This window comes from Salvelinus fontinalis, chromosome 2, assembly GCF_029448725.1.
Source record: "Salvelinus fontinalis isolate EN_2023a chromosome 2, ASM2944872v1, whole genome shotgun sequence".
NCBI classification, from domain to species: Eukaryota; Metazoa; Chordata; class Actinopteri; order Salmoniformes; family Salmonidae; genus Salvelinus; species Salvelinus fontinalis.
The window spans coordinates 46,124,594-46,149,362 of record NC_074666.1 but is presented as its reverse complement, the minus strand read 5'-3'; the positions used below and the strand labels follow the sequence as shown (position 1 = coordinate 46,149,362).

General features: G+C 42.5%; 1 protein-coding gene and 1 long non-coding RNA gene across 2 annotated transcripts in view; one reads left to right on the top strand and one right to left on the bottom strand.

The window, feature by feature from the left end:
* Positions 1-530: 530 nt before the first annotated feature.
* LOC129819884 (uncharacterized) lies at positions 531-7,911 on the bottom strand. Its single transcript, XR_008754131.1, has 3 exons — positions 7,780-7,911; positions 1,016-1,285; positions 531-920 (listed from the first exon to the last, which is right to left on the bottom strand). It is a non-coding gene; the product is annotated as an uncharacterized LOC129819884 (long non-coding RNA).
* Positions 7,912-7,984: 73 nt separating this feature from the next.
* The window catches only part of nova1 (NOVA alternative splicing regulator 1), a 33,006-nt gene continuing 16,221 nt past the window's right edge, over positions 7,985-24,769 (top strand). The window contains exons 1-2 of the mRNA XM_055876387.1: positions 7,985-8,415; positions 11,419-11,562. Coding sequence (XP_055732362.1) covers positions 8,412-8,415; positions 11,419-11,562 — 148 coding nt within the window. The 5' untranslated portion in view covers positions 7,985-8,411. The remainder of the gene's footprint in view (positions 8,416-11,418; positions 11,563-24,769) is intronic.

The following is a 24,769-nucleotide window of genomic DNA, read 5'->3' as shown; positions in this document are numbered from 1 at the left end:
ATTGTCAATGTTCTGCCGTGGCCAGCGAAGAACCTGGACCTCAATCCCATTGTGCACGTCTGGGACCTGTTGGATCGGAGGGTGAGGGCTAGGGCCATTCCCCCCAGAAATGTCCGGGAACTTGCAGGTGCCTTGGTGGAAGAGTGGGGTAACATCTCACAGCAAGAACTGGCAAATCTGGTGCAGTCCATAAGGAGGAGATGTACTGCAGTACTTAGTGCAGCTGGTGGCCAGACCAGATACTGACTGTTACTGTTGATTTTGACCCCCCCCCCTTTGTTCAGGGCCACATTATTCCATTTATGTTAGTCACACCCCCCCCCCCCCCCCTTTGTTCAGGGCCACATTATTCCATTTATGTTAGTCACATGTCTGTGGAATTTGTTCAGTTTATGTCTCAGTTGTTGAATCCTGTTATGTTCATACAAATATTTACACATGTTACGTTTTCTGACAGTGACAGTGAGTTGACAGTGAGAGGACGTTTATTTTTTTGCTGAGTTTATATATATGATTTTTTTTTTTTAATCTTATATCTATCCATCTATGTCCTTAATCAGTATAAAGGAGAATATGTTGCTTACTTGTTGAGCAAAATCAAAGCTGTAATGCATCCTGATGTATTTGCTTGCTGGTTCAGTAGGGGCCACCAGAGACAACTGCAGGTCTTGACAGGTGGTTTTGCAGTTAGCAACTATCTTCTGGTAGACAGACCGCTCATTGAACAAGCATGAGATGCTGCTCTTGCTTCTTCAGCTTGGCTGATTTAACAGCTTCTGGCAGAGTGGCAGATCAGAAGACCTCATAGTTGTTCCCATTGCACTGCCAGCACAGGTCTGTCCTGGGCTTGGTGCTTGAGATGTGGGGCAGCAAATTTCTCCACAGATTCGTGAAGGAAGACAGCCTGACTACACGTACCTCTGGAAAATACATAAATAATGTTAGATCAATAAAAGTAGTGCCATTCATGTTGGAGGTCAATTAAATAATCAAAACATGTTTATGCTTTACATACCAAGTGTTGTCATCGATTTCTTGTAGAGATGCCACACTGCTGCTTTTGTCACATGAGATGGCAGCAGCTTTCCACCAAAGTATTTGTGTCCTGGGTGGTGTTCTGGTAATACTATTGCATTATCCTCTGCGTAGTTGTTGATGAAGTTCAAGGTCTTATGCTTCAGGTGTAACCCATGCTTGCTTTGGCCAGCTCTCTTTTTTGATTGGAGCCATTAGACCATTCTCCTTGTATGACTGGTGGAGGAGAGCCAGGCATGTTCTACTGATGCTGAAAGACAAATTCAAGGTACAAATATTATAGCATTATTATACTATAGATGCGAAACGGCATTCTGAGATAACATCACCACACACAGTTCATAAATGTAATTTTAGCTAGCAAGCCAGCAATCTACTGTAACGTCAGCTGGCTAGCTAACAGCAAACTTTACTTGGGGTCTTTTGTTTAGACATGTAGCTAGCTAGTTTGCCAGCTAAACAATGAACCATAATCCCAATCCATAGAGTACTAGCAATACAAACCGATTGTCATAGCTAGCTAAAGTTAATCAAATAGGTTCAATATTAGCTACAGTTGAAGTCGGAAGTTTACATACACTTAGGTTGGAGTCATTAAAACTCGTTTTTCAACCACTCCACAAATTTCTTGTGAACAAACTATAGTTTTGGCAAGTCGGTTAGGACATCTACTTTGTGCATGACACAAGTCCTTTTTCCAACAATTGTTTACAGACAGATTATTTCACTTATAATTCACTGTATCACAATTCCAGTGGGTCAGAAGTTTACATACACTAAGTTGACTGCCTTTAAACAGATTGGAAAATTCCAGAAAAATATGTCATGGATTTAGAAGTTTCTGATAGGCTAATTGACATCATTTGAGTCAATTGGAGGTGTACCTGTGGATGTATTTCAAGGCCTACCTTCAAACTCAGTGCCTCTTTGCTTGACACATGGGAAAATCAAAAGAAATCAGCCAAGACCCCAGGAAACAAATTGTAGACCTCCACAAGTCTGGTTCATCCTTGGGATTAATTTCCAAATGCCTGAAGCTACCACGTTCATCTGTACAAACAATAGACCACAAGTATAAACACCATGGGACCACGCAGCCATCATACCGCTCAAGAAGGAGACGTGTTCTGTCTCCTAGAGATGAACGTACTTTGGTGCGAAAATTGCAAATCAATCCCAGAACAACAGTGAAGGACCTTGTGAAGATGCTGGAGGAAACAGGTACAAAAGTTTCTATATCCACAGTAAAACAAGTCCTATGTTGACAAAACCTGAAAGGCCGCTCAGCAAGGAAGAAGCCACTGCTCCAAAACCGCCATAAAAAAGCCAGACTATGATTTGCAACAGCACATGGGGACAAAGATTGTACTTTTTCGGAGAAATGTTCTCTGGTCTGATGAAACAAAAATAGAACTGTTTGGCCATAATGACCATCGTTATGTTTGGAGAAAAAGGGGGAGGCTGGCAAGCCGAAGAACACCATCCCAACCGTGAAGCACAGGGGTGGCAGCATCATGTTGTGGGGGTGCTTTGCTGCAGGAGGGACTGGTGCACTTCACAAAATAGATGGCATCATGAGGAATTGAAAATGATGTGGATATATTGAAGCAACATCTCAAGACATCAGTCCGGAAGGTAAAGCTTGGTCGCAAATGGGTCAAATGGACAATGACCCCAAGCATACTTCCAAAGTTGTGGCAAAATGGCTTAAGGACAACAAAGTCAAGGTTTTGGAGTGGCCATCACAAAGCCCAGACCTCAATTCTATAAGGTGTATGTAAACTTCCGACTTCAACTGTAGCTAAAATTAGGTGATAACTAACAATGCAAAATGGCATTCTGAGAAAACATCACTAATGTTACACACAGTTCATACACGTAATGTTAGCTAGCTAGCCAGCCATCTAACGTCAGCTAACCTTAGCTAGCTAACATCACGCTTTAATTTGCGGTGTTTGGTTTAGATATGTAATTTAGTTAGCTAGCTAGCCTGCTAAACAACGACCATAATCCCAATCCGTAGAGTACTAGCAATACAAACCGATTGCTAAGTTAAGGACCCTGGGACTAAACACCTCTTTCCGCAACTGGATCCTGGGCATCCAGACGGCCCGCCCGAGGTGGTAAGGGTAGGTAACAACACATCCGCGACACTTATCCTCAACACGGGGCCCCCCAGGGGTGCGTGCTCAGTCCCCTCCTGTACTCCCTGTTCACTCATGACTGCACGGCCAGGCACAACTCCAACACCATCATCAAGTTTGCCGATGACACAACAGTGAGACGACGATGAGACAGCATATAGGGAGGCGGTCAGAGACCTGGCCGTGTGGTGCCAGGACAACAACATCTCCCTCAACGTGATCAGATCGTAATGAGGGCACGACAAAGCCTATTCCCCCTCAGGAGACTGAAAAGATTTGGCATGGGCCCTCAGATCTTCAAAAGGTTTTACAGCTGCACCATCGAGAGCATCCTGACGGGTTCGTCGGAGGGCATAGCGGGATTTCTTATAAGCTCCCGGGTTAGAGTCCCGCTCCTTGAAAGCAGCAGCTCTACCCTTTAGCTCAGTGCGAATGTTGCCTGTAATCCATGGCTTCTGGTTGGGGTATGTACGTACAGTCACTGTGGAGATGACATCCTCGATGCACTTATTGATAAAGCCAGTGACTGATGTGGTGTACTCCATGCCATCGGAAGAATCCCGGAACATATTCCAGTCTGTGCTAGCAAAACAGTCCTGTAGTTTAGCATCTGCTTCATCTTACCACTTTTTATAGACCGAGTCATTGGTGCTTCCTGCTTTAATATTTGCTTGTAAGCAGGAATCAGGAGGATCTTAGCTATATGCAGGTAGCCTATAGCTTTGCCAAATGGAGGGCGAGGGAGAGCTTTATGCGTGTCTCTGTGTGTGGAGTAATGGTGGTCTAGATTTTATTTCCCTCTGGTTGCACATTTAACATGCTGATAGAAATTTGGTAAGATGGATTTAAGTTTCCCCTGCATTAAAGTCCTCGGCCACTAGGAGTGCCGCCTCTGGATGAGCGTTTTTCTTTTTGATTATGGTGGAATACAGCTCATTGAGTGTGGTTTTAGTGCCAGCGTCGGTCTGTGATGCTATGTAGACAGCTACGAAAAATACAGATGAAAACTCTAAGTCGATAGTGTGGTCTACAGTTTATCATGAGATACTCTACCTCAGGCAAGCAAAACCTTGAGACTTCCTTAGATATCGTGCACCAGCTGTTGTTTTACATATATGCATAGGCCCCCGCCCCATGTCTTACCAGAGGCTGCTGTTCAATCCTGCCGATAGAGTGTATAACCCGCCAGCTGTATGTTCTTAATGTCGTAATTCAGCCACAACTCAGTGAAATACATTTTCACGCTTGTTTGTAAATACTAGTGCTGAGCGATTAACTCATGTTGGTTATTTTTTGTTTTTTAAACAACTAATTGACTGATGTTGGTTCAATTATTTGAATTCCATTTCGTTTGTTTTTCTTCCTGTGAGCTCAATGTGCAGGTTCAGTAGAGATAAATCAGATCAAGCCTGAACTGTGCGATGTAGTAGGGAGTTGTAGTTTCCAACAGGCCAATATTCTACATAGTTTAGTGCAGAAAGTGGAGTAAATAACTACAATGACCATAATCGATTGGGCGCTTGCTTAAACTTGTCCGCTCTGTATGGAGCAGACATAGAGAGAAGATGCACATTGAGAGGGATTAGAAACAGTTGCTTCGCGAGCCTGAAAATACATAATCTAAGTGATTGATAGTTGGTATTCAGTAGTCATAAAACTATGCTTTCTAATCCCTCTCGATGTGCGTGTTCTCTCTTCTCTCCATGTCTGCTCCGTACAGAATGAAATGTGTAACAACACAGTGGCTCTTAAATGTATTTGTGTCACAGAAATGTAACACAAACAATATCATACACAATAACTAATGCAATTTCTATATTGTTTTGTCTTTCTAAGGTCCTGTGGAAAAACATAATAATCTACTTAAAGAAGACAAGCGCTGTTGCTCGTAGGGAGCGTATCAAGACTGGTAAGACCAGAGATAGATGAGCTGGGGTACTTGTTGACCTGGATCATTGATAGCCAGCAAATGGTCATCATGGTATACCCCATGATGACCATTTGGACAGTTCAAATGGGAGACCGTTCCAATCCTCGCAAATCATGGTAAACACTACTTGTTGACCTGGATCATTGATAGCCAGCAACCCCTGGAAGGTGTCCCCCATGATGCCCATTTAGACAGTTCCAATCCTCATTTGATAGGACACATTTATTCAACATGTGAAGGGAATATATAATGTTGTCAATCATCTCTTGCACTCCCATAATAAAAAAAAGTATGTGATTAACTCAACTTGAAGAAATAATGTTCTCTAATGCAGCAATGTAATCATTTTCTAGAGGTAGATGATCACCATAGCTTGGAGGGAACTTGTCTTAACAGGATGAACGTTGTGTCACAAATCATGTCCTTTCGTTTCTTTTCATCCTTATCCAATATGCTTGAAAATATGAAGAGTGGTACTCAGTGATGTGTTGTGTTGGATTTGCCCCAAATAACTATTTGTATTCAGGACATAGTTAATTTATTTGCCAATTTGTTTGCAGTTTTACTTTTGTCTCTTTTTGCAAACAGGATTCAAATTTAGGAATATTTGTATTCTGTACAGGCTTCCTTCTTTTCACTCTGTTATTTAGGTTAGTGTTGTAGAGTAACTACAATGTTGTTGATCCATCCTCAGTTTCCTATCACAGCCATTAAACTTTGTAACTGTTTTAAAGTCACCATTGGTCTCATGGTGAAATCCCTGAGTTGTTTCGTTACTCTCCGGCAACTGAGTTAGGAAGGAAAGGGGGATACCTAATCAGTTGTACAACTGAATGCATTCAACTGAAATGTGTCTTCCACATTTAAGGATGCCTGTATCTTTGTAGTGACTGGGTGTATTGATACACCATCCAAAGTGTAATTATTAATTACACCAAGCTCAAAGGGATATTCAATGTCTGCTTTAACAAAATGCTTTTACCCATCTACCAGTAGGTGCCCTTCTTTGAGGCATTGGAAAAACTCCCTGTTTGAAATTCACTGCTTGACTGAGGGACCTTACAATTATATGTATGTGTGGGGTACAGAGATGACGTAGTCATTCAAAAATCATGTTAAACACTATTATTGTACACAGAGTGAATCCATGCAACTCATGAAGCACATTTGTACTCCTGAACTTATTTGGCTTGCCATAACACATGGGTTTTTATTTTATTTAACTAGGCAAGTCAGTTAAGAACAAATTCTTATTTACAATGACAGCCTAGGAACAGTGGGTTAACTGATCTAGCAACCTTTCGGTTACTGGCCCAACACTAACCACTAGGCTACCTGCCGCCCCAGGTTGAATACTTATTAACTGAAGACATTTCAGCTTTTAATTTTGTATTAATTTGTACAAATCTCTAAAAACATAATTCCACCTTGACGTTATGGGGTAGCCAGTGTGTAGCCAGTGACACAAAATCTGAATTTAATCAATTTTAAATTCGGGCTATAACAACAACATTTGGAAAAAGTGAGGGGGTGTGAATACTTTCTGAGGACACCGTATATAATACATATGTAATAAGTATTTTTCTGGTGACACTGCTTGATGATCCTCAGCCATCGTGGTCATTACATTACAAATTGTGTCTGATATTGATTACATCATTCCTGTTGATCATTAACATGACTGGCAGTTACCATAACAAAGGAGTACGGCTCTGCTGTTTTTTTACTGCCGTGTGCCTATTGTGCATTTAGGATTGCTGGCGAATTACTGCCCAACTCGAGGAAGAGGTAGCCTATTGCTTCTTTTATCAGCAACACCCCTCTCCTCTTTCATTCATCGCTCATGCTAATTTAGCCTGTAATTTCCCATGTCCCAAGCCCCTTTTACTGGCCTGGGTGCCTTTCCTAAGCCTGTGTAGTTGAAGGATTATGTATGATATGGTAATGTTGCTAATGGAAAGGTTGGCACAGGAATGTGAGCTGGTGATTTTTTTGTGAGAAGGACACAGGTGCCCTTGCAGAGAGATGTGACGTGAGCAGACTATGAATTTGCCAGGTGGCAGAGGAAGAGAGGAGGGAGCCTACAGAGAGACAATGCTTATGTACACCAGTGAGTCCGGGTGACACAGTGAACGGTTCATCGGTAGAATTTACAGTAAGACGTTTGCCCAGATGCTTATGTGCCTCAGTTATTACTTCAGTTTGCTCTGTGATTTAAATACATTGGAAATTCATCTAGAAAAGGAACAAAGAGACTATGAAAATGGTACTAGTGTTTCTAGAGGTTCCCTGGAAATTACTATTGAGCGGAGCCAACCCCCCTCCCCTCTCCTCACATACACAGACTCTCTCTCACATAGATACACAAAGACACACACACAAAGACACACACACACACACACACACACACACACACACACACACACACACACACACACACACACACACACGTAGGATACATCGCTCTATAGTCTACAAGATTTATAGACGTAGTGATTGGCTTCGTTGCCCCCCACCCCTTCCCCCCTCCACCATTCTGCGGCACTGCCATTTGCAGTGGTTGATGAGGGCCCCCCTCCCACTCAAACATGGCCGTTTGAGTGAAGAGGGGTGGATGAGATGAGGTGTACGGCACACACTATCAGATCAGTCCTCTCCTCCTCCACTCACCGCATCCACACACCTTTTCAGCCATCGCTCAAGGTCACCCCACGTTCTCTCCAATGAAACGCACAAACCAGTTTGTCATTTTCACGGAAAAAGAAAGTGAATGGGTTGCTATGCTTTATAGTGCTGCGTCAAAAGAGGCGGAGTGTGGAAGAAAATATATTTTTTCGGGGACAGGCATTGTGGGGGGTGGTTGGGGAATGACGTGCAAGGGAGGAGACTGCCGATTGGCCAGGGCAGGTGTCAGTCGCCACGCTGCTGCAGACGGACAGGCCACTCGATGAATATGGATGAGAGCAGTGAAAAGGGTGATGCGGCAGGGAAGACCCCCCCCCTTCAAACCGGTGCAGGCTTGAACAATGCGTGGCGTCTTTCACTGAAAATACTGAGAGCCTGCATTAGCATTTTCTCATACAATTGAGGCTCTGGCCAGCTGCAGGCATGGCTTGGATGTTGCGGTGAAATCTTTTTTTTGCACCCACTGATGTATTAGACCTCTGTGAAAAAGGTTGACTGGCCGCATTCCTCAACGCCACCATTGCACCTATGACTAGCCTAACGTTAAGGTACCCTTACAAGATTGTACCCCGGTATTGATGGCGATCTGACAGAGGATTTTACCAGCAGATCTCAGAATGGGTAAGAGCCAAACTGTTTTTGTCATGACTTGTTGAATTCATTTATCACACTCAACTCTTTATACTTGACTACGTAAAATCTATTCTGCTCATTATTGCCCATTTTGTTCCATCGTTCTTGCTGCCTGTCAGCGCCAGGTTGGTCCATTGACATGCAGAGTGGGTATTTGGAGGGAGTGGGGGGTGGTCACAAGGCATTTCCTCCTGACCCACCCCCCTTGAGTGACTTCACTAAACACGTTTGGCTCAGTGTCCGTGTCTCTCCTTCAAGCCATCCCTCCAGTATTGGATGCATGGGGTTTGAACTCAACAGCCCCAACTGGCTTAGCTTCCCAACCTGCCCCATACTGCTCCCATTCCCCTGACGGATTGCAGCAACAGATTGCCATGTTTACTCTACTACATGACGCCATTGAAACCTGTTAGTGTGATTTTTCAGACGCTAGGACGAAATTAATGATTGACTAATGACTGCAAACGCTACCTGTGAGGGCAATGGAGTGAATCTCAATGGCATGCTCTCCCCTGCTGGGTTCACCCTGGTTTTAAGACACATAGAAATGGGAACTTGTGCACCCCTGCCAACACAGGTCTAATAGAGGACATTTCCATTCCTATTGTTCAGTTTATCCTGTGTGGAGAGTTGTACTAACATGTGTCCTCTGACTGACAGTAGAAAAGTCTGTACTTCCATGAAGACAATGTCAATGTCTAAGCCATGGTTTTTACTTTTTCATCAAGGTCATCTATTCTTTTTTTTTTCTGGAAGGGAAAACTTTTTTCTCTGAAAGGGGAAGATTAATGGAGTAGAAAGCAGAAATCCAAGCAGAAAAAGTGCCTTGGCTAAAGGAGTGTGGTTTGTGTCAGATTGTCATAATGGTTTCTCTCCGATTGATAGAGGACTAATGGATGTTCTCAGAAAGGCTCTATCATTCATCGGTGTGATTTACAATATAAATGTGTTGACGGACTAGACATGTGAAGGTGGTGTGAATTTTCAAATAAATGTTGGTTCTAGTAGTCTAATGTGTGACCAGTAAGGAAGGTCCTTTAGTCCGAGTTAACATAATTGACTTTGGGTTTTAGATATCAACGTGTCATGACTTTATTGAGAGACCTATCAAAATCCAAATGGAACATGAGGGGCATGTTAAAAGAATCAGTAGAGAGTTGACACGTAGAGTGACTGAAATCCCTAGATGTCACAGTGCCACATTCATTGTGATCAGGATCTAATGAGCCCATTTAAGAGGCAAACAGAAGGTCAGTCTTAGAACAGTGACATCGATGTGTGCAGACCTCCATCCATCCATCTTCCCTGGACGAGCCTGCAAATCTATCCCCCTGCATGAAGCTATACAACGACGACACAGGCAAACACGCATCTTGGCGTTGTCAACCAAAATCACCATTAAAACGAACAACTACGGTTTGATATCGTCATTATCTTTTTTTTGTGCTGGTCTGTATTAAAAAGACGTTTGTATACTGATATAAACACTTCTTTGAATGTACGCTCTTGACAGAGTGACGTCACCCTTGCTGATGAAGCATTGAAGAAGTCCCAAATTGGAGTCATTCATTGAAAAAGGAATGTTAAAACTAGTAGTTGATATCTGAAAACCATACTAGATACTTTTTGGGTCATACCAGCACAGATGATTGAAGAATTATTTAGGCTATTATTATCTAATTGATTTCTGGGGTGACATTGAGTAAGAATTTTTCTCACAGGTTTATATATTGATCGCATGTCTGTCTCCCATGTTGATTACTTATGTCTGGAATAGCACAACCAGGTGTTGGTTGGTACAGAGACGGAAGAGAAAGTGAGACATCCCAGTCGCAATCTTTTTCTGGTTAATCTACAGTTAATGAACTAAGCAGACCAGAACCAGCTGCTATTGCATTGGTATCTATGGGAGAGCCATCCCTTAAGCAGACCGGACCTCTGACCAATCCACCATCTTTGGGTTGGTATTCGCAGTAATTGGCACAGAGTCCAATCCCAACATTGGGTTGATTGCTCTACCCAATTGCTACCCAATCTGGATTTGTTTGGAGTGACACACACTGCTCACCTGGGTGATGATTAAATCTACTTGATTAGCCAGTATGTGGAGTGGAACATTCTCGATTAAAAGGATGAAGAACAGAAGGTTTGATCTGTGAATTCTTTGAGCTGACATGATATCAATCACTGACTGATACAAGACAGTGTTGTAAGCCACTGAACCCCCTTTTCAACGGGAGGAGATTGAGTCTGTCTTTTTGGCAGTATCCAATTTGAACAAATCAGAGGGATTTTGTTTCCTTATGCTAGCATCTCTAACAGTTATTACTCTGGATCACAATTGGTTGGATTTCATGCACCGCAAGCATATGTTTCGACATAGTCCTGTGTGAGTAATAGTCTGAGTAATGTTAATACATCCTATAATTCTCACCATTCCGATGATGTTTATGCACCCCTTTGTCTCTCGGATTGAGATTATTATATATTTTTTTACATTGTAGGATTTGGCTTGGATTGAACCATGAATTAGATATTTTGTCAGAAGATTCTGATAAATGATACTAAAACTCATTGAAAACAGTTAAAATTAGACCTCTGCAAACTGGAAAGGAGGTCAGCATTTACTCCACAGGAAATCTGGGACAGAACACAGAACGTGTCACCAAACTCTGATGAAATATGGGACTAGAGGCTACAAAAGAATCACACTCCGAAATGAAAAATACCTTTAGATACCTTCCTACCAAAGTGTCAGTCTGACAAGAATATATGTGGCTAGCTACCTATTCAACTGTTTGCATCTGATCTGACGTTTACATGTTCCTATTGAGAATGATTGAATGGAGCCAGTGTGAATGGAGCCAGAGGCATGTATCAGCTGAGGTGTCTGGGTTACTTGCAGTATGGTGTATGTGTGTAGACTACAGCTTCTTTACTAGCTCTGAACCTCTCCTGCCTGTTCGTCTCTCTCTCTCTATGTCCTTCCAGAGGAGGGTGAGTACTTCCTGAAGGTGCTGATCCCCAGCTATGCGGCCGGCTCCATAATTGGCAAGGGCGGCCAGACCATCGTACAGCTGCAGAAAGAGACGGGCGCCACCATCAAGCTGTCCAAATCCAAAGACTTCTACCCAGGTAATTGGATCCCACTTTGTCCCTGAGCAAATTTTCCAAATATAAAGGCATACACCCAAGTAAGAGCCCCCAAAATCATCGGACTCTCTCAATTCAAGTTCAGTACAAGACGTTATTTGTTGGTTACGCTGCAGTTTGAATTCCAACTGGGGAGCCCAATGAGTTTGATCCAGCCTTCCAAATGCACAGTATTTTTACCCAGACAAAAGACCTATTCAGATGCTACAGCTGCTTCTGACTCAGGAATAGCATTTTTAGATAAGAAGCAATTGCTCTTTCAATTTGGCTGTGCTCTTAGCAGGGAGCTGATCCAATTTCTGTGAAAAGTCTGTAGTCCCCAGAAGTACTATCATTCTTCATTCTGCTACAATGCAAAGACTGCATTTAATCAATTCCCCGCTTAGCTGCCTGGCTGCCATTTTACTCCAAGATGGAGAGAGCACATTATCCAATGTCGAGGACATGTAAGGTACACTGAAAGCAGTAGTCGCCCAATAGGGCCTTGTTCTTAAAAACATGTCAACATGGAAAAAGATGCTCATGTTTTCCCAATGACCCCACACTGATGGAGGTCACTGCACTCTCTGGTTGGTGCTGAAGCATCTTGTCTTCGGAGCAGGAAATGTGAGAGCCGCAGTAAAGTGTATGCGTTTGTCCTTCATGGCTGAGGAAGCTTCAACCTTCTGGAAAATAACAGGTGTCGGGCGGCTCGCTGTTGATTAAGATTAAGATTACTTTATTAGCCAATTGCACACAAATTTGACTTCCGCTTCTAACCCAACCCCTCCGAAAGACACACATACAGGTTTATGGAGAGGTGCAGGGGGCTGCCACACTGGGCACCTGTTGTTGTGGGGGGTTATGTGCCTTGCTCAAGGGCACAACAGCAGGTAATGGCATCTAGGAATTGATACCAGCAACCTTCCAGTTGCCAGGTCACTTCCAGACAGATTTTTTCTTGTTTTTTCAGATTAGAACTGGCAACACTGCAGTTGCTGGCTCACGTCTCTAACTGATTGAACAAAAATGGCAATATGGCTCAAATATGGGCTATGTTCTGACACGCGGAAGTTGTGATATACTGCACTTGGACTAAACCTTGGAAAAATATTAGGTCACACTTTATTTGGATAGTCCATCTGTAGATGCTCTACAGATTGTCATACTCTCAACAAACTATCTGTTGATAAGCAACTGCTTGCTAAGGTTAGGGTTAGGTTTAGAATAAGGGTTAGGGTTAAGTTTAGGGTTAGGATAAGGGTTAAAGTTAGTGTTAGTAGATAGTTAAATTGAATGTTACTGATAGTCTGTAGAGCATCTACAGATTGACTATCCATATATAAATTGTTCCCAATAATTATTGAACCTTGGCAAGAATAGAAGTACAATAATATTTCCTTTTTAGGGTATCTCCTATATCCCACTACTGCACTATCTGAAATACTGGATTCATCGATCGTCACCACGACACGCTGAAAATGAACTATAGTAATGGCTTACTTTTGCATACAATGTAGCAGCACTACTTTGTAGCGTTGTCACGATATCAGAATTTTGACTTTGATATCAATATCAGGTTAAGCATCACAAAGCTCGATAGCAAAACTATAGCAAAGCGATACCAAGGGAAAAAATAAGGTGCATTAGCCAGTCACAGAATGGCACTCAATCCAGACAGTTCTTTTGAGTTCAATATCATTACATTTGAAATTGTAGATGTTTGAATGGATGCATTAAGAAAACAATTATACAAGCATGCAATTTATTTGAAAGGTCAATCTCTAGTCTATTGATAAACTGGGTGAATCAAGATGTAGCCTAGGCCTATTAACAATACAGGTGAATACATATTCAATAGGAGTGTGTGCATGCAATGAGTTATTGAGCTTGTTTTGGATGAATTCATGGGGCTACAGATGAAAAACAATGTTTACCTTCCATTTGGGGCTTATTTTATTATTTGCATAGAAGAAGAACAATCTCTTCTTTTCTAAAAGTGTGTGCTGTCTCTTTAAGACCCATGACATCATACACACACTAAATTCTAGGCTTGAGCAAATATGATTTTGGGAGAGATGTGAGGCAGGGGAGATTAAGTGAATGAATAATGTTTTTGGGTGAAAATCATCAGCATTTAGCATTTTGGTTTACATATGATTACAAGCAAGGTACTAGGATAGTCAATTGATGTTAGCTTCTGCTGTAAGCTTTCTTTTGTGAACAGAAATGATTCGATAGCAATGGTCATCGAAATTGTTAAAAGGTTTTAAAAACTATTCTAATAAATGCACATTTGAACAATGAATTAAGATACTCCAAACTTTTGGAATTTTTATAATCCCGTTTTTTGTTGTTGCATATATGAATACATTAACGCGAAGGGAGGAACAAGGTTGCGACCACCAACACTTTCTCAGTCTACCCTAACTGCAGTCACATAAACATACTTTACGATGTTTGCGAGATCATACATAATATCACTTTCATCCGAGAGCTCATTTTCGAATGTTGCTTTCATTTCAGCACATCTAATATATAAACATTTCAACTGTGTTAGATTATAACTTTTTCCCAATTACACAAAAAAAATGAACACCCATCAAAATAAAGTGATTTTTCTTCTCTTTCTTGTGATGTTTCGAGACGGTGAGTTCAATCTCCGATGAAGCGTTGACAGGTCATTACAAACATTTCAGCGGTCGTAACGTTCATGGGGGGAAAAATTGACAGACACAAGCAAAAGTATGAAATGAGTTGGAGGAGTAAAATTAAAGCAGTCAATCCAGCGAGATTTAAGTAACAAGCGGATTTAGCGCCCCTCAAACACAGGGAATAGATGGCTAAAAGACAGATCCTCAGCTGGGCGGGGCATGCGCGTTGCTAGTTTCAAAATTGCAACATGTGATGTTGCATTATTCAAGTGTGTTAACTTCTGTGCAGCATAAGTGGTGATGCAGCCCAAACTCCCAGTGAGAGGAGTGGTTCTTCAGGACAGGCTAGAGTTAGGAATGAGGAAGTGCAACAGGCACTGTGCTCTCGTGCTATAAGAGGACATTGGCTGTGCTGATAGACAGACTTGATCCTCTCTCAACCAGTAGATGACGTGAGACACATTTGACAGAAGTACCGAAAGTGAAGAAAAAATGAAGAGGTATACCGTGCAACACAACTACTTAGTATACATTGAAAACACACTTTGAAGCAGTTGTGCTTTTGTATCCTCTTCCTCTCGCTGGGTGGTGGATGTGTTGATAGAGCACCACCTGCTCTGCCCCGCCCCATCCTCATCGTGTTGTGATGAGTTCAGGGAGAGGATGCTGGCAGCCATTTCATTGGGTACTGCTAGGGTCCCCAAAGTCAAATTAAACTACTACACCATCTCACACAATGGGCCGGAACTCTTCCAGAAGGTCTGCGTGTATTCAATGTACACTTATATGACCAAATATACGAGGCTTTAGCACCTGTTCAAAGTTTGCAGCCGTTATTTTTTACTGAGGAATTAAAAGACGAGAAACAAAGCTAATCAATGAAATTTTATTTTGACTACCTTGTTCCTCAACGCAAGTCTGTAACCTTTCATTTTCGTTCTACCTTTCGTGATTTATTCCCTACTGAACTTAGTGCAAACATGTTGTAAATTCTGCTGCAGTATTTTATCAAACTTGTTTTTAATGACAAACAGGTAAATATTTACCAAATATAATAAAATGTAACACAATTAGAATAACAATAACGAGGCTATATACAGAGGGGGTACCGGTACCGAGTCTGTGTGAGGGGGTACAGGTTAGTTGAGGTAATTTCTACATGTAGGTAGGGGTGAAGTGACTATACATAGATAATAAACAGCGAGTAGCAGCAGTGTACAAAAGGGGGGGGGCAATGTAAATAGTCTAGTGGCGATTTTATTAATTGTTCAGCAGTCTTATGGCTTGGGGATAGAAGCTGTTGAGGAGCCTTTTGGTCCTAGACTTGGCTCTCTGGTACCGCTTGCCGTGCGGTAGCAGAGAGAACCGTCTATAACTTGGGTGACTGGAGTCTCTGACAATTTTATGGGCTTTCCTCTGACACCACCTATTATATAGGTCCTGGATGGCAAGAAGCTTGGCCCCAGTGATGTACTGGGCCGTACGCACTACCCTCTGTAGCGCCTTGCGGTCAGATGCCGAGCAGTTGCCATACCAGGCGGGGATGCAACCAGTCATGATGCTCTCGATGGTGCAGCTGTAGAAACTTTTGAGGATCTGGGGACCCATGCCAAATATTTTCAGTCTCCTGAAGGGGAAAAGGTTTTGTCGTGCCCTCTTCACGACTGTCTTGCTATGTTTGGACCATGATAGTTCGTTGGTGATGTGGACACCAAGGAACTTGAAACTCTCGACCCGCTCCACTACAGCCCCGTCAATGTTAATGGGGGCCAGTTCGGCCGCCTTTTCCTGTAGTCCACGATCAGCTCCTTTGTCTTTCTCATATTGAGGGAGAGGTTGTTGTCCTGGCACCACACTGCCAGTTCTCTGACCTCCTCCCTCATCGTTGTCGGTGATCAGGCCTACCACTGTTGTGTCGTCAGCAAACTTAATGATGGTGTAGGAGTCAGGTTTGGCCACGCAGTTATGGGTGAACAGGGAGTACAGGAGGGGATACACCCCTGAGGGGCCTGTGTTGAGGATCAGCGTGGCAGACATGTATTTGCCTACTCTTACCACCTGGGGGTGGCCCGTCAGGAAGTCCAGGATCCAGTTGCAGAGGGAGGTGTTTAGTCCCAGAGTCCTTAGCTTAGTGATGAGCTTCGTGGGCACTGTGGTGTTGACTACAGCTCAACGTTCAATGAACAGCATTCTCACATAGGTGTTCCTTTTGTCCAGGTGGGAAAGGGCAGTGCAATTGGGATTACGTCATCTGTGGATCTGTTGGGGCGGTATGTGAATTGGAGTGGGTCTAGGGTGTCCGGGAGGATGCTGTTGATGTGAGCCATGACCAGCCTTTCAAAGCACTTCATGGCTAATGACGTGAGTGCTACGGGGCGGTAATCATTTAGGCAGGTTACCTTCGCTTCCTTGGGCACAGGGACTGTGGTGTTCTGCTTGAAACATGTAGGTATTACGGACTCCGTCAGGGAGAGTTTGAAAATGTCAGTGAAGGGACTTGAAAGTTGGTCTATCTCCATTCTGTGTTGAGCTATGAGAGGCCTATGTTGACATGTCATGTTCATACCAATATGCACAGATCACCCCTTAATCTGTAACACTGCAGGTGCCTTGGCTTACCCTACCTACAGCACAACAAGGATACAGACAGACATACATTCCACGCAGCAATCTGCTAAATAGTGATAGCCCTGGTTAGAACAATCCCACCCTCCTCCAGTCTCCCATCCACCAGTCTACAGTGCATTTGGAAAGTATTCAGACCCCTTGACTTTTTCCACTTTTTGTTACGTTACAGCCTTATTCTAAATTTGATTAAATATTGTTTTCCCTTATCAGTCTACCCACAATACCCCATAATGACAAAGCAAAAAACTGTTTTTTAGAAATCTTTACAAATGTATTAAAAATAAAACAGAAATACCTTATTTACATAAGTATTCAGACCCTTTGCTATGAGACTCAAAATTGATCTCAGGTGCATAATGTTTCCATTGAACATCCTTGAGAGTCCACCTGTGGACAATTCAATTGATTGGACATGATTTGGAAAGGCGCACACTGACAGCGCATGTCAGAGCAAAAACCAAGCCATGAAGTCGAAGGAATTGTCCGTAGAGCTCCGGGACAGGGATGGTGTCAAGGCACAGATCTGGGGAAGGGTGCCAAAAAATGTGGGGATCGAGGGAAAGTACAGAGAGATCATTATTGAAAGCCTGCTTCAGAGCACTCAGGGCCTCAGACTTGGGCGAATGTTCACGTTCCAATAGGACAATGACCCTAAGCATACAGCCAAGACAACGCAGGAGGGGATTCTGAATATCCTTGAATGGCCCAGCCAGAGCCTGGACTTGAACCCGATCGAACATCATTGGAGAGACCTGAAAATAGCTGTGCAGCAACGCCCTCCATCCAACCTGACAGAGCTTGAGATTATCTCCAGAGAAGAATGGGAGAAACTCCCGAAATACATGTGTGCCAAGCTTGTAGCTTCATACTCAAGAAGACTCGAAGCTGTAATCACTGCCAAAGGTGCTTCAACAAAGTACTGAGTAAAGGGTCTGAATACTTATATAAGTGTGATCTTTAAAAAATGTATATATATATACATTTGCAAAAAACATTTTTAAAATTTAGTTTTTGCTTTGTCATTATGGGGTATTGTGTGGAGATTGATGCGGGGGGCGCGGGATTTAATACATTTTAGAATAAGGATGTAACATAAGAACATTTTGAAAAAGTCATGGGGTCTGAATACTTTCCGAATGCATTGTAAGACATGAAACCATGAATGGGGGAAGGCCTTGATGGGAATGGGAACTGTACTACTAGGCCCTGCTGTGGTGGCCTGACATAGATGACTGGAGATAGTGAAGGGTGTGAACGATGCATGATTGTGTGTGAGGGGAGGGGAAAGGGGGGCAGTCCCAGAAATAGCCTATTTCAATCTCTCTCTCCTTGGAAGTGACTGAGCCCCAGCTGTAATCAAACTGCTCTCTCACTACGCCAATTTTCCTCTTCCCCTCTCTCTCTCCCTCCTGAGCCTGTTTTTCTCATAGCACTTGTTCTTAATAGTTTGGAAGTTTTATCCAGATTAGATGGCATTGTGCGGTCTCTACAGAGTTTTGTTTGCCTCGTAACAAACAGCCCCAGCCCCCTTTTTGTCATTCAATCACATCCTTACTTAAACCATAACTGACAGAATGAACCATACCCCAGTATTTGAACAACATACTGTTCACTCATACTGTACACACGTGCACGCATTAATGTACATACGCACAAATGTGCACACACACAAATTTCACAGCAGCTGCAAATTAGGCTGAGAGTCCTTGGTAAGGGCGCAAAGAACCAACAATCCAGGCTCCCTGCTTTGTGCAGTTAGCCGTCAGCTCAGTTAGCATATAAAGTTACACACTGTGCTACACAAACAGATAAAATAGTTATGATGTCATAGGAATATGGTGCTGATTTTTTAGATTAGCCGAAAAACAGAAAGACTGACCTCACCCTGAAAAACAACACCATGTCAGTCCATTTTGTGTGAGGTAGTTCGATCAAAAAGCATGTTACATAGTTAAGTAACCTCATTGAAATGCTTTGAAGACAGCCTTTTAGTATTCATAGTGAAACGCAGATAGTTGTTGCTGCTTTATAGCCCTCTGCAGTTAAAAAATTGCAGGCTTTTACTGAAGCCACTGGACTCCAAATTCAAGGTCCTACATCATTCTGCCTTTGGAACTGCTGCCCTGTGTGCCAGACCACCCTCTAAGATTAAACACACTGTTACTCTAATTTTTATTACACACATATCAGAACCTATATTATAACTGCTCCTAATAACGCTGTCAAGTAAACCAAGCTCCCAGAGAACCTCAATCCCACCCAAATTACTTGGAAAGAAACCATTGCGGTTTTTAACCCGTCTCAGTCAATGTATGACAGAACTTTGAGGCACAGGCACAAGTATACGTAAACCCATGATGCAACCTTCAGTAGTAGCCCCATAGGGACTGTACTCTGTCCATGCCACACAGCATAACTACTGAAAGACAATATGGTTGAATGTCTTTACATCGGACTCTAAGATGGGAACAGTAGCAACCAGCCGGAGTTGGATCGAGTTTGAGTGAGATCCTGTCCCGTCACCAGACTGTGTGGGCTGTGTTTTGATAACTTTGTCAGACATTTCCTGAATGTTGACAAGTTCTTCTAAGGGCAGATGTGTGTCACCCAATTCTGTAAGGGGAGATGAGCTCACATTAAAAGGAAAGGAACACAAATGGCCCGGACTGGCTAGAGTGGAGCAGTGTCAACCCGCAAAAGTAACAGGCCAGTCTCAACCAGCCGGTCTTCCTGATAGGAGAAAACTCGGTTAGGTTGACTCTCATCGCTAACAGAGAACCCCCCCCCCCCCCCCCAGTTAAAAGGTCTTGTCACTAGTATTGAATGCATTTTTCACTTATTGGATTGTTGTATTTGATGAGATTTCTGTTCACCAGCAAGTCATTTCAACAGTCGATTAATGTATTTTTAATTAAATTATTTATTTTGATAGATATAACACAATGTAGTGCTTATTGTAAAGCTGGTGGTGTGAGATTGAATGTATGATGTGGGTGTAGAAGTATTTCAAATCATATTTTATTTGTCACATGCGCCGAATACAACAGAATGCAACCTTACCGTGAAATGCTTAGTTACAAGCCCTTTAACCAACAATGCAGTTCAAGAAATAAAGTTAAGGAAATATTTACTAAATAAAGTAAAGTAAAATAATTATATCTAAAAGTAATACAAGAAAATGACATAACAATAACGAGGCAATATACAGGGGTACAGTTTAGTCAAGGTCATTTGTAAAGTTACTATGCATAGATAATAAACATCAAGTAGCAGCAGTGTAAAAACAAAGTAAGTAGTCCGGGTGGCCATTTGATTAATGGTTCAGCATTCTTATGGCTTGGGGGTAGAAGCTGTTAAGGAGCCTTTTGGACCTAGACTTGGCACTCCGGTACTGCTTGCCGTGCGGTAGCAGAGAGAACAGTCTATGACTAGGGTGACTGATGTCTTTGACAATTTTTGGGGCCTTCCTCTTACACCACCTAGTATATCTATCTATCTATCAATCAATCAATCAATCAAATGTATTTATAATGCCCTTTTTACATCAGCTGATGTCACAAAGTGCTGTACAGAAACCCAGCCTAAAAACCCAAACAGCAAGCAATGCAGATGTAGAAGCACGGTGGCTAGGAAAAACTCGCTAGAAAGGCAGGAACCTAGGAAGAAACCTCGAGAGGAACCATGCTCTGCGGGGTGGCCAGTCCTCTTCTGGCTGTGCCAGGTGGAGATTATAACAGTACATGGCCAAGATGTTCAAACATTCATAGATGACCAGCAGGGTCAAATAATAATAATCACAATGGTTGTAGAGGGTTCAACAGGTCAGCACCTCAGGAGTAAATGTCAGTTGGCTTTTCATAGCCAATCATTCAGAGTTAGAGACAGCAGGTGCGGTAGAGAGAGAGAGTCGAAAACAGCAGGTCCGGAACAAGGTTGCACGTCCGGTGAACAGTGAACAGGTCAGGGGTCCATAGCCGCATGCAGAACAGTTGAAACTGGAGCAGCAGCACGACCAGGTGGACTGGGGACAGCAAGTAGTCATCAGGCCAGGTAGTCCTGAGGCATGGTCCTAGGGCTCAGGTCCTCCAAGAGAAGAGAGAAAAGAAAGAGAGAGTTAGAGGGAGCATATTTAAATTCACACAGGTCACCGGATATGACAGGAGAAATACTCCAGATATAACAGACTGACCCTAGCCCCCCAACACATAAACTATTGCAGCATAAATACTGGAAGCTGAGACAGGAGGGGTCAGGAGACACTGTGGCCCCATCCGATGATACCCCCGGACAGGGCCAAACAGGCAGGATATAACCCTACCCACTTTGCCAAAGCACAGCCCCCACACCACTAGAGGGATATCTTCAAACCACCAACTTACTATCCTGAGACAAGACCGAGTATAGCCCACGAAGATCTCCCCCACTGCACGAACCCGAGGGGGCACCAACCCAGACAGGAAGATCACGTCAGTGTCTCAACTCACTCAAGTGAAGCACCCCTCCTAGGGACGGCATGGAAGAGCACCAGTAAGCCAGTGACTCAGCCCCCTGTAATAGGGTTAGAGGCAGAGAATCCCAGTGGAGAGAGGGGAACCGGCCAGGCAGAGACAGCAAGGGCGGTTCGTCATTCCAGTACCTTTCTGTTCACCTTCAAACCCCTGGGCCAGACTACACTCAATCATAGGACCTACTAGAGATGAGTCTTCAATAAAGACTTAAAGGTCAAGACCGGGTCTGTGTCTTGCACATGGATAGGCAGACCATTCCATAAAAATGGAGCTCTATAGGAGAAAGCCCTGCCTCCAGCTGTTTGCTTAGAAATTCTAGGGACAATATATAGATCCAAGATGGCAGCATGTCAAGTTGTTTGTCTGTGACTAGTAATTTCTAACCTACTAATAACCTATTAATTTATGGTGGAGCAAATCTACAATTTCCTTGTTGTGTAGTGCAAACTATTTTCTTTTGCTGGTGCAAAGATCGCAGGTCTCCCTCAACTCTGATATATATATTTTTTGCTATTTGCACTTATTTACTTGAAGTTTACCAAAGTAACTCTCTCTCTGGCTGGCCTGGGTTATATCTTCAGCTTTCCCTCTGCGGATTGTCTCGTCCAAGCTGCTCCTCTTCGCTCTCCGCCTGGCTATCAGAGGCAGCTCAACAATCCCCAACCCGTTCTCTCAATCAACCCCCACACCCAATAAACTCACACACTCACGTACAGACTCATACATACGCACAGTCCCTCTCTCCCCTTACCTTTCCTTGGCCTCTATTTCTTACATCTCTCAGAGAAAATGACAATTTCCGTGGTATTGCTTTGTGCACTGACTTTACTGAACTCTGGAGAAAACATACATTGTCGCTGGGTGAGTACATCTGACAATGTGCTCTCCCGTCCATTAGACATTTTGTCTGCGGAAACTCGCTCTTTTTCACTCGGTCCACTAGTCCAAGTGCCGATGCCTTTGAGGCATGATGTGAACGGTACGAACTTGTGTCACTACCAAAGTCGAATGGTTTTAAATGACTGTTTTGTATTGTCTGGTAACTCACTTGTAGAATTCGCTTGCAGTAAGTCTATTAAAAAAGAGAAGCCGTGGAAGGTTATTAAACAGAGGTGCCTAGTTATTCTAATTTTGTTGATATCAGGTAACGTGCATCCTAAACCTGGCCCTGATATGCAATGTCTCCAAACCCCCTCTGATTTTAAATCTAGATCTGGTTTTGGTATTTTTCATTTAAATGTACTGTTGTCAAAAGTGGATGGGGTTAGGATTTGAGCTAAATCAACTGATGCTGATGTAATTGTGTTTTCTGAAACCTGGCTCAGCAAGTCTGTTCTTGATAAGGATATTTGTATAAATGGTTACAATGTGTATCGCACTGATCAAGTTAAGAAAGGTGGGAGTGTGGCTATATATGTAAAGACTAAATTCCTTGTAAGTGTGGCAAAGTCTTCAACTATTTGTAAACAGTTGTACTTTCTTGTACTTTCTTGCTTTGAATCTTGAGGTTTCAAAGGGTCTCTCTATAACTGTGATGGGCTGTTATAGACCTCCCTCTGCTCTCAGTGATGTATATATATATTATTTTTTTGCACCGTATGTCTAAACTTCTTTACAGTGAAATTATCTTGATTGGTGATCTCAACTGGTGTTGGTTAAAGTCGGTCTCTGATTATAAAATGTATTGTAATTCTATGAATCTTACCGTACCCAGTTGATTAACTCACCCACATCTCAAATGTCCAGAGAAATCTACCCTGATTGATTTTATATTGACAAATGTTCCACATAAATATTCTGTGGTTGGTGTTTACTGTAATGATTTAAGTGACCATTGTGCTGTTGTTGATGTTAGAAATACGAAGGTTCCTAAAACAAACCCACGCTTTATTCATAAGACATTTAAAGAGTTTTAATGAGCAGGCTTTCTTTCATGATTTGTTTTATTTTGTCTGGAGTGGAAACTGCCTGTAAATTCTTTCAGATTGTTTTTTATCCAAATAGTAAACAAACATGCCCCATTCCACAAGTTCAGAGTTAAAGGGCGAGATAATCCAGGGTTTTCTTCTGAGATGTCTTGTATTATTAACAAACGTAATCTAGCCTGGGCTAAAGCAAGGAAATCATATTCTGATGCTGATTGGCTTCTTTTCAGGCAGCTACGAAACAAGTGTTCTTTTCTTCTCAGGAAGGCCAAGTCTGAAAATGTTATGTCTGTTACCACTGATAACCTGAATGACCCTAGAAAGTTTTGGAAGGCTACTAAGTCTATGTCTGTAATGCTTACATGAATTACTGTCATGTGTATTGAAGGACTCTGTGGTTGAATATGACAACTGAAATGCTGAATTGTTTCAATAAGCACGTTGTATCATCTGGTAGGCTGTTTGATTCAGTATCCTCTGTCTCTGTACAACCCTGTGTGGATGAACCAGTGAGAGCTGGTCCAACTTCTAGCTTTTTGCCATTCTCAGTGCAGGAAGTACATAAAGCCCTGAAATCCTTAGATCAGAGAAAGCCTGCAGGTCCTGATCTTCTTGATCCCTGTTTTTTAAAACTGGCAGCTGATTTCATAGCTGAACCACTTACAGTACATATCTGTTCAATCTAACCCTGGAATGTAATGAAATTCCAAAGATCTGGAAATCAGCATTTTGTCGCGATCGTCTAATGAATTAACGGACCAAGGCGCAGCGTACGTAGAGTTCCACATGTTTAATCAAATGAAACTCACAAAAACAACAAAGAAGCATAACCGATATGTGAAGCTCAAGCAGTGCTCACAGGCAACTACACATAAACAAGATCCCACAAAACACAGTGGTGAAATGGCTGCCTAAATATGATCCCCAATCAGAGACAATGATAAACAGCTGCCTCTGATTGGGAACCATACCAGGCCAACATAGAAATCAACACACTAGATCAACCACCCTAGTCACACCTAACCAAAATAGAGAATAAAATACTCTCTATGGTCAGGGCGTGACACATTTGTCCTACCACTTTTAATAAAAGAGGGAGATCCAACTCTTTTAAATAATTATAGGCCAATCTAAAAGCTGTCACCCCTGGCGAAAATACTTGAAACCTTTTTATATAGTAACTCTACTTTATCAACGTACCAATCGGGCTTCAGGAAGAAACATAACACAATTACAGCAGCCATTAAGGTTTTAAATGATATCACTGAAGTCCTTGACTTTTCTAAGGCTTTTGATACAGTTGATCATGCTATACTGAGTCAGAGATAGTCGAGCTTAGGTCTTTCAGAGCATTCAGTTGCATTGTTTGCTAACTATCTGTCTGATAGAACTCAGTGCACTCAATTTGATGGACTCATGTCTATTAAATTGTCTGTCTGTAATGGTGTGTCCCAGGGCTTTGTACTTGGTCCCCTCTTATTCACTATTTATATAA